Here is a 19381-nt window from a genome sequence, read left to right as displayed (position 1 = left end):
TCCCAAGGCAAAGGGAAACTACCTCAATTATTTTACTCCTGAAATTATTTATTTATTTATTTCATTTATTTATCGACTTAATTGGGCGAGGTTGAGACCTATATTCCCTTTTTCCACCTAACCCTTACATGGTGGGAACAAGCAGAGAAATTAATCCTGACAACTATAGGGCAAGGCCCTATGTGTGTGGTGCATGGAATTGGGAGAGACCAGGCCTTGGTAGTCTCCATCGAAAAAAATCCATGCAAATTGAAAATGTTACCAGCAGCAGCACAGAAGATGACAAAGAACAGAACCAAATCAGTTAAAATAGGGATTTGGAATTGGATGGAACTATGTTGAGGACAGGATAATTTAAGAATGTAAAGCAGGAGCAAGACAAAAATTTGTCCACTCTGATACCCAAAGATATTCTATGGTTGTGCAAGGAGAGATAAAAGAATAGCCGGTACCACTATAGCCATAGCTACAAAGAAATATAACAGCAGTGTCCATTATCACCTGTGATATAGGGAACAATTGCATAGATATTAAAGTTGCATGAACATGTAATGAGAGTTTGAAATGAACAGAGCTCTGGACCTCACCTCTAAGTTTCGTGCTGTGGCAAATGCCTTTCCGCAGGTTTCACAAACAAAGTCTTTGTTGTCTGAATGCGTTCTTGCATGCTGCTGAAGGTGCTGCAGGCAGAGGAACGTCTTCCCACACTCTTGACACATATGAGGCCGAGGTCTTGCATCATGGATCTTCACGTGCACTTTGAGGCAGTACCTAGGAAGTGCAAAGAGGATTACGACATATAATAAATTAAGTGCTCCCTACTGCTGCCAAGTTGGATAAGTATTATTTTATGCTTGATGTCAGAAAGCATACATACACATGTGTGTGCGTGTGCCACACAAATCAGTGAACAACACACACCCATGTAACATATATTCACTCCATTCTTAAGCACCAAAATAAAGGAAACTCTCTAAATTACTACACTAATACCGTTTTAAAATAAAAAAACAACAGAAATAAAATATTTTCATTACTTTAAATAATTTACACAACAATGTGTCCACAATTGCATTTTCTGCAAAATTATGTTACACCTTCAATAGCACAATAATATCAAATCTACTCTGTTGATGAATATTTGGAACTATACAGGTAATTTGCAGCTGTAAATTTTTCTTTGACATGTCCTATATTTGTACAACAAATCCTTGGCTGACATAAATTGATTGATTGATCCCTCAGTTTTTTGGTATTAATTATTATAATTTGTAATCACTAGTTACTTTCAATTGGCATGGACAAGTTAAATTTATTTCACATTATTTTACAAGAATCACTCAGATTATGACTTTTCCCACATGATTTGTGTTTCTTTTACTCTGACAGTGATCCTCAACCATCACCTTTCCCCTTTTCCCTCAGAATGCCTCCAGAAGCCATCCTTGCTACCGGCCCATACCTGAACTTGTGACAATCAAGCCATGGGAGGGATTGCTTGAATCAGAGAATCCAGCACTTAGTGTATTAATTACAATACAATAACATGTCCTTTCTCAGATGGACTAAAAATTAATCAGTATTGACTTATCATAAAAATTAATCCTCAATAAATCAGAGGACCACATTTGGTCAGTTAGAAAAGCTGTAACAGTCAGACTAAACAAATATAATCTCTCAATGTTGACTATAAAATAATACCAAAAATGTAATGCAACCATTTCAAAGTGTACAAATCTTTTGCCATGATCGGGATATGAACCTTGATCCCTCACTGTCCAGCCAAGTGCTTTTGCCACTAAGTGTCCTCTTGCACTCAAAAATTTTGGATGTGTTTCTACGTCCAGGAAGTCATTACAACCCTGAACCACGCCCAGGTTTGGTTTAAGGCAGTACTTAGTACATTCAAAACTGTAAGTGTTCACATACAGTTCAATACACATGGAGAGACCAAATTATAATTAATAGTATTGTAAGTTCAAAGTTCAATTTTAAGAGCAAAGGAGCTCTAAAATTAATGAAAATAAATCAATCTTTTATAAATCTGATATGCAAATTAAAATTGATGATAAAAAAATGGCTCATTTAAAACACATACTTTAAATAAAGTTTTCTATAAAAATATGACAATTTCATTCAATGCTCATGAGGAATTTCAATTTTATTTCTCTCATATCTATTGCTAATTTCCTGCAGACTTACAAAAATGATTAATTGAGCTTACACAGACTGCTTACGGGTTGATAAATGTGGTTGTACAACTATGAGAAACATTAAATTTTATGCACTGAGGCCTAAAGTACTTGAAAGGCTATTATTATTACATTAGTTTCTTTGAGTAGCTTTCGTTAGTAAACTTTGTCCACGCGTGACACACAACTGCCTCCTTCCTTGAGTGCTTTCTCCATCCCCCCCCAGTGTGTGAGTTAAGTGGGGGTATTCCACCACCACTCTTCCAGAAGGGCCTAATCCTTGTCCTCCAAACCCAGCCCGTCTACTACTGGTTTCGTCCTGGCCACCGATGGTTTATTGGAGACTGCCACCATCCACCCAATAGGACCACTTCGAACCCTAAAGACCATTATACTGTGTGTTTTTTAACAAGGTCAATATGCTGTTTCTGCTATTTCTTGTAAATGTCTCCCTTGTCTTCCCCCCCCCCCTTTCCCCTCCCCCTCTCATTTCCTATCACGTCCTCTCCACCCCTTCCAGAATGTATATAAGCTTGAACACAACTTCAGTTGGTTACCTGATGATGATGTAATACATCGAAACCTGGTCGTAAAATAAAAAATTTTATCAAGAGGAAAAGTGCTTCAATCAGTTATTCATTAGTTTCTTTATACAATAAGTGTGATTCCCTGATAATATTCTACAAAAAAATGCATGCGACCAAACAAATTAAACAATACTGTCCTGCATATACGTAGATCCTACCTTATCCTCTCTAGAGAATTACACAATGGCAAACTAAATGAGGTAAGGAAATAAGTGAGAACCAACAAGGTGACAGAAGATGTACTGATGGAATTGTTTTTGACGGGGAAACTTCCCACGCAATGCACTTGTCATGCGACTGCACCCATCATTTGGCAGCACCATTGATACAAACCTTGATGCAAATGTCTTCTCACACAGCTCACACTTGTACGGGCGAACACCATTGTGCACATTCATGTGCTCCGAGAGCAGGTTGCGTGATCCATAGAACTTCCCACACACGCTGCACTTGTGCTTGGCCTTTCCATGTGCCTCCCGCTTGTGCTCACGCAGGGCCTTCACGCTGCCCATCACTTCAGGGCACAACTCACACAGGTAAACCACAGCCTCTTCCCCATTCTCCTTCTTCACTGTTGTTGTGGGTGCACTGCCTGCTCATGGGTGATGACCAGTAACAACAGCATGCGTCACACGCAAGGAGGAGGTTTGCATCACATGGGAGAGAGGGAATATTTTTTTAATGACACCACCTTTACATTAAACACCCCCCAAAAAAAACCCACTTTATGATTCACACAAGTGATGATAAATGAGCCTGTAGTTTTCTATTGAACAAAGATTTCATAAAAGTTAGTCCATATGCGTTTCTGCAACATTTTCAAATGAAAAGCATGGAAACAACATAAATTAAAACACACTATTAAACAGAAAACGGCAAGCTTATGTCTTGCCCACAGTGAAAAGCTCCACCATATAAAAACACCAGACACTGCAATGCATACACAAACATATGATTCTCCGGAAGTCACCATACCTATGTCATCACAACCCTCAGCTAATAAATTAAGAAACATAGGAAAATGTAATTCCATACTGTGATTGACACAAAGTTTATTGAGTAAATTTTAAAGTACAGCATTTCACAGTAATTTCTAATGGAGATGGATTTGAAGCACGAACCAACTCCACTCATACCTGTACTTAAAGGGTACCCAATGAAATCCAATCATCAAATTCCCAGACTTCTCCAGGTTTGCTCCAAAAATCCCCGACTGGTTTTACTTTGGATTATTTATCATAATTATACAAAATATTGGCTTTCCTTAATATGATGGAATTTAAAGCTTTAAGAGGCTTATCTAGCAAAGGTGTCTGATGCTGACATTTCTTGTTCAAAAGTTATTCTGAAAGATTTTTGGCAGAATTGACAACTGAACCTGGATTAGGGATCTCTCAGAAAACTTGAGCAGATTCCAAAGATGACTTTCATTTACTTACTATTCAAACTAAGATCAAAATAATGTTACAACAAAGATCAATAAAAATTTTCCCTATTTCCTGGCCTGTAAGAGCACCAGTGCATAAGATGCACCCTGATTTTTCAGGCCAGAATTTACAAAAAATACTTGGCTCAGACATATAAGATCACATTATTTTGATGTTGACACTTAAAATAAAGTAAATTGAATTTTCACATTAAAACATTAGCAGCTACACATACATCAGCATTTATTGAATTCATGCAGCTTCCGGGAATTAAGGCTCCAGCCTCCAGGATTGGGGGCAATACAGTTGTCCACCAACACCCCTAGGCAATGGCAATTCCCGGAAGCAGTATGAATTCATTCGACAGATGTCGCAGAAGCCTAAGGGTTAACATTAACATTTATTCATCATAGAATCCTGGAAATTTGTCATTACTGGGTCAAAATACCTTTCAGTGGCCTATATTCCGTATTCTGAAGCATAATTCACAAATTCAAGTTTAAATGCAACATTACACGAAAATCCTCTCTCTTAAGATCCCACAAGCTTACTATCATATTGCCTTATTATGCTCAATTAGTTCCTGTTATTATTTTCTATCATTAAAATTTGTATTCAGATCAACTATTTACTATGCCTCAACAAAACTTTCATCCTCATTAAGGTTGAATGCTCGTAGACTCTGAATTTATTGGTAGAGATACAATATATGTATGTATGCGACATCCCCGTTATACAAAAGTGAATTAAATTTGCAGCAGCACCACATGGGAGATGAAACTAAATGCCCTACATTGTAGGCATTTGTGATTTATTTGAGAATTTTTTAGTAAGTACTTTCAACAAAATATTGAAACTTTGTTGCTTACTACTAACTAAAAATAGTGATATTATCGTCATTAGAATAACGGCAAATATTTTCAATGCCTGATGCAGGAAAAAATAAGTAATAGTAAGTATATTTTCTGATGAAACGGCTGGCACTGTCGTCAAATTTATACCCATGTATCCCTGGCCCATAAGATACAGGCCGAATTTTGAGCTAATTTTGGCGCAAAAAAGTTAAATGGGCTACGGAGTAGAGTAAATAAAGTTACAGTGTCAATGAGATAGGTCATACTATAGTGCGCAAACCATGCTATGCAATGGAAACGATTTTTCACAGATCCATCACCATTCCATTTGACATTACACTATTACTACTAGGAATCATGGCAACATTACTCCGACTTTTAATTGCCACAAACGTTTGGGTAGGAGCCTCCCTAATTAGCAGGATAATTTGAATGAGGCATCTCTGTGGTTCATCCCTGGAGAAGTCAGCTTGCCGCTGAGTTAATGGGGGGAAGATGAGCAGGGAAGGTGGTCAGAAGGCAAAAATAGAAGATCTAGTGGGTTAGGCAAGGAGGAAAAAATCTGTAATGTGCAGAGTGGAATGTACACAGCCATGTGCATGCAGTTCGAGATGTTTCCTCAATAACATGACGCATTGATGAATTTGGATGAAGCAGAATGAAACTCTAATTCACTAAAATCAAGCAAGTAATACATGATGTTTGAGAAGCTATGTGAGGTGATTTTGGTTTATCTAATTCAAAACCATTGAAATTCAATGGCGAGTCGAAAAGGGCTGAATTAGTGCAAATACTGAAAAGAATACACCTGGCCAAATCACTCCGTGAAAAATAATAACACATTTACTAAACATAAAAATACTTTTTTAATAGAAATAAATGTGCGCCAATCTTGGTTTTGGAATTTTCAGCACAATCTCAGATAATGAATTTGGACATTGTGAACCAACTCAGATACAATGTAGTTCACATTGATCAACAAGATTGGTTGTACCTGTTCTCTTAACAGATGTCCAGAAGCCATAATATTTCACTCCCTTGTATTCGGCAACAGCAGCCACAATATACAAACTTTAATAATTTGAAAGTCATCAGAATTCAGATTTAAAATTGACCCTATATTCATGAATTTTTTTATGCCCGGTCACATATTTATGACACACCTGCCGAACGAAGAGCACAACAATAGGGCTCAGGAATGGAGTGTGTGCATGAGTATTGAAGAAAATCCACCCCACTGACACATTCCTGAACATCCTGGAGTAAAAACAGGGGCCCTGCATTACACAACATGAGGATGATTCATTATATCTTATACCTATTACCCATGATTGAGATTAAAAGCATACGCGACACTTGGCTTAAATATTACTCATGTTCTATATGGGTAAAATTTTTGGCATCACATGCTTTGGTGTCCCTCTTTTAAATTTCCTATTTGTTCACCTGGTAACAAAACTATACTTATGTTGTTGAGGATGCATAAAATATTTAAATAATTGAATAATTTACCTACTTACATTTATTTAAAATAGTGTGTCATGATGTAAAGCTTCCTTCTTCTCATTTTCATGAATCAAGAAAAGAGAGTCACAATCTAAAAACGATGAAGGTATCTTGGGTTTTTCCTCTGTGATGAGGAAATCTGTTGAGATGACAGTTTCTCAGGCATTCCAGCCATATTTTTCAGGTAAGATGGTCTTCTGACCTGAGGAATCTGGCTGGAATACCTACGAGACAGTCAAAATATATTGTACATCACACTAATTTAAGGACAGCACTACCTTGCATTAGATAATTTTAAGGTTAGGGGGCAACAGGCATTCAAAATTAGTTTCAGCTTTATAGGAACTATTTAATTTTAATTTCAATCAGGCCAAAAATATTCTCCAAGGGGTCAAGGGGGCATGCCTTCCACCTTTGGCTGCATCACTGTTTGGTCAGGTACCACTTGCACTTCAAAACACTGGGAATAGCAACTTCGAACAATAATCATTAGTGAATTTTGCCCATTTTTTAATCAAGAGGCTCGGGGAAGATATAAATTACTTGCAGAAATAATTTTTAAAGCACAACCCTAGGGAACGTAAATCAGATTTCAATTTTTATTAAATATTTCCTCAAGCAAAAGATTCAATAGGTATAATGTATACATTTAAATCAGTAAAAATTTATAATATATCTCTTAATTGATTAAATTTATGTTTCCGAAACACTAAACATCATGATAAATATAGTGATCAGGGCTAAGTTTTAAGTTCAAACCTTTGTTAAATTATTTGCTGAATTTATTGCATGCCCACATGATTAAAAGAAACAGCAACTGGATGGATTTCCGTTAAACAAAATCATGCTAAAAAAATCAGGAATATTTCTCGTTAACATCTCAAGAGTGGTAAGGGGAATGCAATTTTGTTTTTGTACCTAAAATTCACTGGCAAGTAAACTAAAATGCACATTTTGCACAAAAATAATCCACCTTGAAAATTAACAAGGTGATTTTGCCATATACTTGCAGAATTCAAGTTATAACTCAATTAAAAGGTTCCATAAAACCATTCGAATTTTGTATTTTGTAGACGTTTTGCACTTTGGTAATCATTTTCCTACACCATATTCCCATTTTACCCTTTAGCAATTGCACTCTTAGAGTTTTAACTTCATAAATGTGCATTTTATTGTAAAACTACAATTGGCATTATGAATACAAGCATTAGCAAGAAGAAATAAGGTGACTTATGATTTAAGAGACGAGGGGATTCAATCATTGCAGTCCCGCATGGACAAAATGACAGGAGGGGCTTTATGCTGCTGCTATCAAAGCCACCATTGTTACTGTTATACCTGGCAGGCAGGTCTGCTCTCCTCGAGAAAAACTCTCCTTGGGGAGTGTAGGGAGGCTGGGGCAAAGGGGATGGGTGCAATGTTGCCAGATTCAACCATAGGAATTTGATTGAGATCGTTTGGTTGAATGATGCAGTGGACCTTTCAGGCCCCCTCTGTATTTACTGCATTCAGTACTATACCGATACATTAATTAGATACATTAACAGGCGCTTAAAGTTTGTGTTTGAAATGAATAGACTTAGTTGGTGTTTAGAACCATTTCAGAGCAAATTTTGTTTATTGGACCACTGCATTATTGTCCCTACTTTTGCTAATAGTTTTATCTATTATAGCATTAATAAATAAGTTGGTTACTTTCATTCTATGTTTTTACATCATTAAAATATGAAGGTTGACTGAAAAGTTTCACACACCTCAACATTAAGATGTCAGCTCTCTTCAATAAAACTTGGGGACTGTGTTTGCACATGCGTTGAGAGGTAATCACCAACATTTCAGGCATTTTGGACACTCAGTTATTGCTTGACAATCATTTGAGTGACCATTGTGAGGGTTTTTGGGAAAATGGAAAAAATTGAAGGATGCTGTGATTAAATATTTGTTTTTGAAAGGTAAAATTCCGAAGCAAATCAAATATGGGTATGACAATGTGTACAGGACACTGCAGTATCATTTACGACCACGATACTTTAGGCAGCTGGATGTAAACGTGGCCGTACCAGCTTGGCTGATGATGAACCTTTGGGACAGCCAAAAACTGCGACAATCACAAATAATTCCAAAGAAAAATCAAATAAGTTCACCAAATGGTATTGGACGACCATCGAATTAATGTTAGAGACATAGCAGAGACAATGGGCATATTCATGCGTTTGTTATACGTGTGCTGACAGAAGAATTGGACATGCGTAAGCTATCCTCATGTTGGGTGCCACTTTAGCTGACTTTGGACCAAAAATGCACACAAATAAATAATTCCAAGGCCCTGTAAATGTGGTTTAAGCGAAACTAGTCAGATTTTTTTCATCAATTCATAGCTATAGATGAAACCTGGATCCACCACTACACTCCTGATATAAAAGAACAGTCAAAACAGCGAACTTTATTGGCTGATGGTGCTCTGCAAAAGACGAAGATGGTTCCATCAGGTGGGGAGATAATAGATACTGTTTTTTGGGATAGTCAAGAAATTGTGTACATTGATTTTCTTGAAAATGGTAAAACAATAACAGGAGAGTATTGCAAATTTGACAATTTGAAGGCAGAAATTGCAAAAAAGGACAACATTTGAAGAAGTAAAATATTTTTCCATCAGGACAATGCACCTGCTTACACTTTAGTGTTCGCCAAACTCATGAATCGCACTTCACATGAGGTGACTTCGCACCACTTTTACCAGATCTGGACCCCAGCATCTGTTTCCTAACTTTAAAGTTTCACTTGGAGGAGAGAGATTTTCATCGGACGACAAGGTTGTTGCATACGTAAATGCCTATTATACGGAGAAAGACATCAACCACTAATTCAGAAGGGTTAATTAAGCCAAGAGTATTCCTGGAAAAAGTGCACATAAACTTTTAAGGAGACCATGTAAAAAATTATAATAAATTTGAAGAAAAAGTGTCTGGTTTATTTATTATGTCGGAAACTGTTCAGACTACCCCCACATATATCATACATTAACTTGAGTACTAGGTACACCAAGTAATTAGCGCTGCTTTCTGTTCACTCACTCCACAATGCCATTCAATAAAGATATTGCCAGCAATGGACATGTGAACATTGAAGGCAGTGCAACCGGGTCATTTTTGCATTTTGGTTAATTGATCTGACACTTCATTAAATAACTACTTCAATACAGGCTGAATTCAATATAGCAATTATATTCTATTAGGAAATTTGATTACTTGAATATTTGAAATCTCTCAGGTCACTCAGCTGACAATCTAGTCACCATTTCATGATGAGCTCCACAAATATTTGGGACTTTTTGTAAGGTTTATTTTTGTAAAACACAGAAAAATTACCTTCATTAATGTTTTTTTACTCCTAGATACATGCATATAGATTCAATCCCTAACAGCATATGCAGTTATTCTCAAGTATCTTAATTCTTGATACACAAACCCAACTAAAAAAAGAGTAATCAACTTGAAGGATAGTTTGACATGTGAGGGTTGAGCTCACCTACTTCATAAAGTTCAATGGCGAAAGAAATGCACACAGCAACAAGAGAGAGGATGAATTCCACCCCTTATGCCATACCATCATTGTTGCCCTTTACACAAAAGTATTTCATCTCACCATCTTCGTTGCGACAATCTTCTGGAATGAAGATTTTATTTGGTTTGTGAGAGAGAAACTGTTCTTCTATAGATCTGATATGATAGATTGTTCCTTTAAATGCGTTATAAAATTTAGACACCTGGTGTCCTGAGAGATCAGGAATACATGTATAAAAAATACACATCAGTGTAAGGTATTTTTAAAGGAGCATATAATTCATTTTATTGTCAGATTGAACATTAAGTGTCAATCATTTGACAACAGTGAACTCATTGAAATATAATCTACAACCTGAACACTCCCGCCAATTGAAGTGGTATTTCTTGTGTACATGTGCCTGTATGGGCACAAGGCATTTTCCAACATCATTGGTAGGTCTTACTTCCACATACCTTCTAGCCCAGACGTTTCCCCATGCACGTCTGACATATGGAGAGCCAAGTCCTTTTTTCGGTCAAACTCCTGTGTGCACAGGATGCACACGAAGGCACGGACACCATGGACACGTCTGAGATGCACCTGTTATTAGAGGGAGGAGGAAAGAAAGCCAATTACAACAGAGATGGGGCTGTGTGATATTCAGTGTCCAATTTTGCAGAAGAAACAAAAAATAATTTTTACATTTAATTTCTACAAGAATGTCTCTAAAATCTTTGAGGAGGAAACCCGAATTAATGATGCACCCTTCAAGGGAAGGACAAAAGGATAAACGATGAAACCGCAAGTTTCCATTTCCAAGGGTAATGAGAGAGAAATATGGGTAATCAGGTTCCATATAAAATAGAAAAAAAAATTGCATTGCATTTTCATTGAATTTTGTATTGAAAAGCAAAATAGCTAATGTAAAATTCAGTTATGTTATGTACAGTAAAAATTAATAAAATAGCAAAGATAATCTGTGTTATCAGTTGCAGTTTGCTCTCTTCTCTTGACCTATGACTCTACATGTGAGGGGATCGGGATTAGTGCGGTGGCTATCCTACTGGTTTCCCACCCAGAGGGCTTGGGTTCAAATCCAAGCGGTGTTGAATATTTTTCAGAGGTATCTCGATCTCTACTTGAGGGGCTTTGTGGAGGGCACTTTGAGTGAGTACGCCGTCCATCGGATGGGACGTTAAGCTACGGACCCCTTGGCGTCTTACGTAAAGAGTAGGCTAATGCCGATGCCGGGTTTCTCTCCACCCTTCATCCTTTCCTGTCCATCCCCTATGGCGCATATGACCTCAGCTGTCGGTCGCCTCCCCTAAATACTACTACTTTTACTTCTACATGTGAATGTTCAACTTCTTAATAATCTCACTTATTTTTGCAGAATTTCCATCTTCTGCTTTAATTTTAATGCGTTTATATCTTCCCTCAATCACTTAATGGTAATGCTGCACAATATTAAAATGAAATAATATCTTAAATTAAGGCCCGTCAACAGTAATGGAGCTGTTTTAGGGGCGTTAAAAAAACCCATGCCATAGGAAAACAAAAACAGTGCATATGATACATAATAAATACAAAAATTAACAGCTATAAATGAAACCTGGGGAAAAATACTACCAAATCAGCTCACCATTTCCAAAACACGGTGAGATTTCTGGCAGATTCTGGGTTCAGAAATAAATGGTATTTACTGCAAAGATTAATACGTTAAGCTGATGAGACTGAAAACAAATTTGCATATGGATTCGTGAGTGTGTGAAATCATGGTAGGTAAATTTTGGTGCAACTGTAAACAAGAGTCTCAGTATACAAGATCTGTACAAAAAAAGATGAGACTGGTCTTTCTACGAGCAAACTGCATGATGGATCACAATAAGTGAGATGTTGCCTTCTAGCAATGCCTGTGAGAGGTAAAACACCACCTTGCTGGTGGCCATACCTTGACTTTTCTCTGCAAAACAGTGATTTTAGTCTGAGCTTGCACACGCTTGCTGTATGAATTCTTGTGTCGGATCGTGTTTCACCATTTTAACAGAAATTTTGGGCATGCAGCACGTCGCATTCAAATTTTTGCACCAAGTGTTGACGGATGAACAGAGGCAAAAATGTCTTGACATCAGCCAGGAGCTGCTTGATCGTTCAAACAATGACTAAAACTTCTTCTAAACAATTGTCAAAGGCAATAAAACCTGTTTTTAAGGTTATGATAGAGAAATCAAAGCCCAGTCTTTCCCAGTGGAAGGGACCATCTTCCCCACGATCCAAAAAAGCTCGGATGTCACTATTAAACGTAAAGGTGATAATGATCATTTTCTTTGATTAGTAAGGGATTATTCATTATGAATACATCCCCTAAGGACAAACAGTGAATAGGCAGCACTATATAGAGGTTACGAGTAGATTAAGACACACCAAGTTGTGGTAGAGAAGACTGTGGAAAAACAAGTCATGGAGCTTTCATCACAACACACCGGTGCACATATCATTCATTCGTTTTTGGTCAATAACAGCACAACAGTAATCCCCAGCCATTATTCTCTCCGGATTTTGCCCTAGCAGACATTTTCCTATTTACTAAGTTTAAGCCCATCTTGAAAGGAGGCCGATTTGAAACTACTGAAAACATCCAACAAAATTGTACTGCAGACTAAAAGGCTATCCTGAAAGTAGCATTCCAGGCAACATTCAAAAGCTGGAAAAAAATTGGGAGCATTGTATTGGCAGCCAAGGGCTGTCATTTGAAGGCAAAAAGCATAATTAAAGGGTAAAATAAGGATAAAATCAAATATTTACACAAAAACATGTCCACGTCTTCTCCTCAGAGAAATATTTCTATTTCTCTATTGGTCCTTATTCTCCATCTCTCCTCCTCTCTCACTAGTCCATAGATCCTCCATAGGACTTTTCTTTCAAATACATGTTAAGACTTCTCATTCGCAACTGACATAGTCCATGCTTCAGATCAATAGGACACCCTTGGTCTAAATGAGTGTTTCATAGAATTTAATTTTCAAGTCCTTGCTGGCTTCAGTACCTTAATGTTAGTGAAGTAAGATCTATTTCCAGGCATGATCCTTTTATTAATCTCCTTAGCCATCATGTTTTCACTATTTAGAACAGGCCCAAGAAAACTGAAACATCTTACACTTTTAAATGTGTGTTGGCCAAATGTTATACTTTGACTTCTTCACCTGTATTTTAATTGAGGCAATTTCATACACACTTAACTCATGATTATCCATGTAAATGGGATGCAGGATGAAGCATGGATAATCAAAAGACAAGGATTACTGAAATATGCACAAAATATGGTCTTAATATACATCTACATAATACACCACAAGGACGTGTTGCAGGGGGTGTTAGGTCACCATCCGTAAACTAGAATAAAACCACATTCAAAATCAATACATCCATGCAAACCTATACCCACAGTGGCACATTCATGCAAAAATCCTTTCAACTTACATGCAGGCAAATACATACAAGGTTGGTTCAAAATGTATCCCGGCTTTGTGTTTTTTTCAAAAATTATTTATTTATACATGAATATCTATTTTGTCCCCTTCAAAGTAAACCCCATTAGATATTATACACTTGTGCCAACGTTTTTTCCAATCCTCAAAGTACTTCCTGTTTTTTCCCTTTCCTAAAAAAATACCATCTTCACTTCAATCGAGCATATTGCAAATTCAACATTATTAAAAGACTATGACAGTTCCCTTTTTAGCTTTCACCCATTCACTAACACTAGAAATTGATGGCCATTTAATTCTCTCTGTCTGTGTGACATCATGAGCTTGGTGTCTCAATCTACTTTATCCACTCTTGCATAGATTCTTTGAACAGTTCATTGACTGAAATGACCAGGGGCTGCAATTGAGAAGTTAATCCACGTGGTATCAAAACAAGATGCACTTCCAATAAGTGGCACAGCTTTTTTCTGACTCCATTTTCTGATTCTTCAACTGATTTCGCATTAACAAAGATGATTTCTACAGAAGACCACTAGTATCAGAGGGATTCTATTACCTTTCTTTCGTATTAAAATGGCAGTTTTTTTTTGCTATAGTAGTTCTGATATGCATGCACAGACCATTTCTCTTTCACCATGATGCCCAGAAAAATCGACAATAGAGATACCTATCCCTAATTTTCTTGCTTCAGTACTCTAGTTCTTCCTGTGATTCACAATCCAGTTTACAAAATGTGCCTCTAACTTTGACAATTTAGGAGCACATGAACTTATTTTTTTACTACCATCTACATTCACCTAATCAATCATCTTCCCAGGTGGGAGTGGGCCAAAACTCCTTCTAACTGTCCTGTTTCCATAATCTGAAGTGTAGTTCATGACTTAAGTCTACGTTTTAATACAATACCGTACGACATTTTTCTAGCTTAAGATCCCATGAGAGTATTTTAAAGTTAATTGCTTATGCAACAATTTGTTTCTGTGTGTAAATACAGACATACAAACTAAATAGAAAAAAATGTGAGATGCCTTGAAAGCCATTATCATACCACTTTTGGTTCAGTGCCTGTAGACTAATTGTTTACTACGAGAGATACCATGTTTGAGCAGATAGCTGAAATCCCTGTTTGCCCAACATGCATAAGTTTTGCAGCAGCACCACATGTGAGATGTAAATAAATGTACTGCAAGTACTAAATGTACTTCCCAAATAAATTATAAGTTTATACATTGCAATCGAACACTGTATAAATTTATGACTTATTTGGAAAGTACTTTCAAGAAAATATTAAGGGTTATTGCTTAGTACTTAATCAAAACACTTATTATTGAAACTTTTAATGAAGACAATCAATTTTTATGCCTGAGGTGTGACAAAATACATGATAGAAAGTATTTTTCTTATCAAATTTGCTTATGACTAGCAGGATAACAGTATAACCTTGGCCTATTAGGTTTTAGAGCACAGTTTGGAGTGAAAAAAGTGCATCTTCTCATATAGTCGATGGTTTCAGGCTCAACTTTGTGGAACTTAATGTTCATTAAATGAAGAACACAATGTATTTTTCCACTGTTCTTTATTTTGGTACTACTATTTTCAATGCTTAGGCGTCATCATCCAGTACAAATTAGTCAATTGCAGTCCATTTATATACCATTCTTGAGGGGGAAGGGGTAGGTGAAAGATGGTGATGGGGGGGAAGAAGAGGGGGAAAAGAGGAGGGGTTGTGATTGGGGTTGATGGGAAGGAGGAGAGGGGTGTTAAGCATCAGGAATAAAGGGTATCAAAATAAAGAACAGTGGAATAATACATTGTGTTCTTCAGTTAATGTATCTTCTCAGTTCGGAAATATGGTAATTATTATTGAGACTCTTCAAAAATAAAAGATTTAGGTTGAATCCGAGACAAATTAGGAATAAATAATGAAGCAATGATAAATTATCAGTTTTATTTAGCTTGCACCTTGGAAAAAATATTTCTTTTTAGCAATTTACCATAAATATGTTCATGGGAAAAAAGTATGAATTTAATTATCAGCACCACTTCCAACTTTTGCTATACTGCTCAGTGCAGTAAAATGAGTCTCCATTTTGTTATTCAAAAAATTAAAAGTATCTTTTATAGTTTAACAATTTTTTAAATGTCTGATATAATTTGCTTATCACATATTTATAATTGTTAGTCATAAAATTATAAAACCTATCTCAGTAATTAACCTGACCATTTGTAGGATAGGTGTGGTGACATATCATAAGCTTAATATCAAGGGGAGTAACAACTCAAACATTATAACAGGGTACAAATGAGGTTGGCTAGCTCCTTTCACTCTGATGCCTTCATGGTTTCACAGACCACTGTTGAGAAGGGATTCATCAGAGATATCACCCAGAATTAGCACCCTGCAATCACCCTGACTTCACACCCTCTCGTGACCTCACTAGGACCCCACACCCCTACAAAATTGCCCATCAGAAGTTAAATCAAATGTGGAAACTGACTGTAAAGACTAACCTGAACAGAAGCTGTGTTTGGCAGTTTCTGATCGCAGGGGACACACTTGAAGTAATCGCCATCCTTGAGGACAACGTTTGAGCTGGAGTCGGAGTTGGCATTGTGGTGCTGCTGCACCTCCGGGTCGCCTTTTTCCGCCTCCTCCTCTTCCTTCACTTCCACCCTCTGAGCATCATCCTCCTCGGGGCCTCCCTCCGATGACCCCTCTCCTCCCGGCTCCCCCTCCCCCACATCCACAACTCGCCCCCGACATGATGCCTCCGTGTGGGCTCCACTCTCACTCTCAGGAGCACAGCTATCCTGGGTAGATGCCACGTCTTCGCACGACTCACTCTTCTGAGATGGATACCAAGGGAATTGAATTGTTACAATTGGAATACACATCACTGAGCCTCGAGTTGTGTCAAGGCCATTTAAATATTGCCAAAAAAAAAGTCAAAAAGGCCACATCAGAATTAAAACCAACCTGTAAAATTTTACACGCTACACCCTCTGTTAAGGAGAGAAACGTTCAAAAAGTACCACCAAACAAATAGACACAAAGGGATAAACATAATGCACTTTGTGGGTGACATTGGATAACTTGATGGGGCAAAAGATGAAATGACAAAAACACTGGTCTCTCTGGAGAAGGGTAAAAAAGCACAACCTAAAGATAAATAAGAATAACAGTAGCAGAACTGTCTGCAGTTAAAGTAGTAAAGATTATTTCATATAAAACTAGAGAAAATTACAAGTGGAAGGAAAAAAAGCAACATTTCACAGAGTTTATCTTTTTTTCTAAGGATAGAATGTATCATCATTTGAAAATCATATTTGAGTGTCCTCAATGTTCCAATTACAGCCCATATATATTTTGAGGGTACAGCACATATGATAATGATATTCAAATATCAAAACACATTTCAATAAAACATTAACGCTGAGAAATTGGATCAGCTGTTTTAGTATTTTTCTACCCTTAACAATGGAATTTCTCCCAGTAAGGTTTCGAAAGAAAATTCATTTTAAGTGAAGAATATTGATTCTTTTGCAGCATGATCACCAGTGAAGGAAGAAGAAGGTGGAATATGGAAAGCACACACAATATGGAATATGGATGGCAAAGAAGCTTTTTATCAGCAGAAACAACTTTTAACAACACACTGTCCCGGTCTAAATGCATGGAAATAGTTCATGATCACTTATATTAGAACATTCCAACAGATTTGGGACAGATATACAAGAGCAGGAGGGAACAGATAATTAGAAGAGATGGACCTGTTGAATGATGAAAATAAAAACGATTAAGTAACCAATGTATATGTATTTTTACAGATGGTGAAGAAAGAAAATAACAGGACATACTGTGAAGTGATTTAACTGAAGACTATTACTGAAGGACAGAGAGAGAAAAAATACAGCGGATGTTCAAAGATTAATTAGAAGAAGCAGTTCATGGTAGATATCAGAACATGGAATAATGAAGAAACGGAGGAGGAGGAAAAGAGGAGAAACGGAACAGGATGAAGACTGGATATCAGCTAAAACCAACCATTCAACTTATTACCTGTGGTGATGCTATGGACTCTCTAAAATACGGAACATATAAAGTACTCCGGAAATAAAAGATTTCCGGAGTACAATCACCTCCTCAGTGAAATATCATCAATTTTTTATTTTAGCCTAGTACAACGTACGAGCCACAAGTGTGCCATCTTTTGAATTATTCAAGCCAACAAATGAAAAGGAAATTAACTTCATACATGATGTAAATATCTCTCAATCAGCATGAAAGATCATGCTCACTTCAGTTCATTTTCATAAACACAAAATCTGCCGCTTATAATACAACTTAGATCGTGCATGCAAATGTTTAGTACTTAAAGATAAATAAAACCTGTTTACTCTCGATCATGCAACATATTGATTCTTACATGCGTAATAAAGTGGTAGAGCTGCAAACATAACTAACCTTCTGAATTAGCTCTTTCTTTTTACTCAAGGGATTCACGTATTTAAACTTCTTTGGTGGTGGTTTTTTTCGGACTTTCTGCACCTTTTTACCCAAATAATCGTCATCATTCTGGTCATCATAACCAACTTCAGAGTCAGACAAATCCATGGAAGAGTCTATCAAATCTTCGCCACGGTTCTGGGAAGTTTGTTGATATTTTTGGTAGATTTCATTCTTTAGCTCAGCAGTCCTACACTCTAAATCATCAATTTCATTTACTGTTTTGTAACACTTTTTACATATAACTTGGCTATGCACTGATTCTTCGAGGAGTTCACACTCTAATATAGATGCGATACAAAAGTACACTTGCTTGTGTGAAGAGGAAGTAACTGTCTCAGATTGAAAAAAATTAAAACTACTTCTTCCGGACGTCCCTACCCTGGCATTGCAAATAAAACACTTTGTGTCTCTAGGTACAGTATTCAATTGCTCTTCTGTGTCTGCAGTCATCTCGGTACAACTGAAAGACGTAAAAAGTCTTTTTAACTGTAGGGTATACCAAAAGTATTCAATTTTAATGTATCTACTAAAAATGTCACTCTTTCATAAGTATATTAAACCAAGAAAAATAACTAGTGGGGTTTTATTTATTGAATATCATTAATCACGCCAATCTCTGGCTGTTATCATCCATTGGATATCATTAAAATATATAGAAATCTAATCCATTTAATTTCTGCAATTTTCATGTTCATTTATCAAGATTTAGGAATGGATCTAACAAAAATAACAAAATAACAACATATTATGAACTATTTTGAGGAAATTACCAGAGTTGTCAGCCCTGCCCAAACAACATGGCTAACAGAAGAAAAACGTAATGCATATATAGAACAAGTAAGATATTTGATTAATACCTTTGAAATTTTTAAGAAATGACTTACTCCATATTTACAATCACTTTAACACAAATATATCACAATGGGATTGTCCTTCACCCTCAGTATTTCCTTTGACTGCCATCCACGTAATTTTGTTGAAATGTTTTACGTTATTACCAGTAGGTAGCGTTGAAGTCGAATGCAAAAGACTTTCGATCGTCATAGACTTCAAAATATTTCAAAAGTTTTCAAATGAATGAACCGGCTTAACCAGTACGTGCTGATACTGGTATAAACTGTATTTCGACGTTATGGAATCGTGAAGTGTGAGCTATAAATAGGTCCTTAGTAAAATGATTCATTTTCATTCCCTTATGGAGAATTTCAATGCACAATTCTGTCCGTGGGTTTTTGTATTTTTCAAATTCCTTAGGATCTGAATCACTCAGC

General features: G+C 36.7%; 1 protein-coding gene across 1 annotated transcript in view; it reads right to left on the bottom strand.

Annotated features, from left to right (window-relative positions):
• The window catches only part of LOC139695267 (uncharacterized), a 41455-nt gene extending 22387 nt beyond the window's left edge, over nucleotides 1-19068 (bottom strand). The window contains exons 1-6 of the mRNA XM_071593961.1: nucleotides 18995-19068; nucleotides 18066-18570; nucleotides 16112-16447; nucleotides 10586-10712; nucleotides 3113-3371; nucleotides 588-771 (exon numbers count right to left, since the gene is read on the bottom strand). Coding sequence (XP_071450062.1) covers nucleotides 588-771; nucleotides 3113-3371; nucleotides 10586-10712; nucleotides 16112-16447; nucleotides 18066-18570; nucleotides 18995-18999 — 1416 coding nt within the window. The 5' untranslated portion in view covers nucleotides 19000-19068. The remainder of the gene's footprint in view (nucleotides 1-587; nucleotides 772-3112; nucleotides 3372-10585; nucleotides 10713-16111; nucleotides 16448-18065; nucleotides 18571-18994) is intronic.
• Nucleotides 19069-19381: the final 313 nt, after the last annotated feature.

Source organism: Hetaerina americana, unplaced genomic scaffold (genome assembly GCF_022747635.1).
Source record: "Hetaerina americana unplaced genomic scaffold, ioHetAmer1.1.p SCAF_6, whole genome shotgun sequence".
In the NCBI taxonomy this organism is placed as follows: Eukaryota; Metazoa; Arthropoda; class Insecta; order Odonata; family Calopterygidae; genus Hetaerina; species Hetaerina americana.
This window is presented reverse-complemented; position numbering and strand designations above follow the sequence as displayed.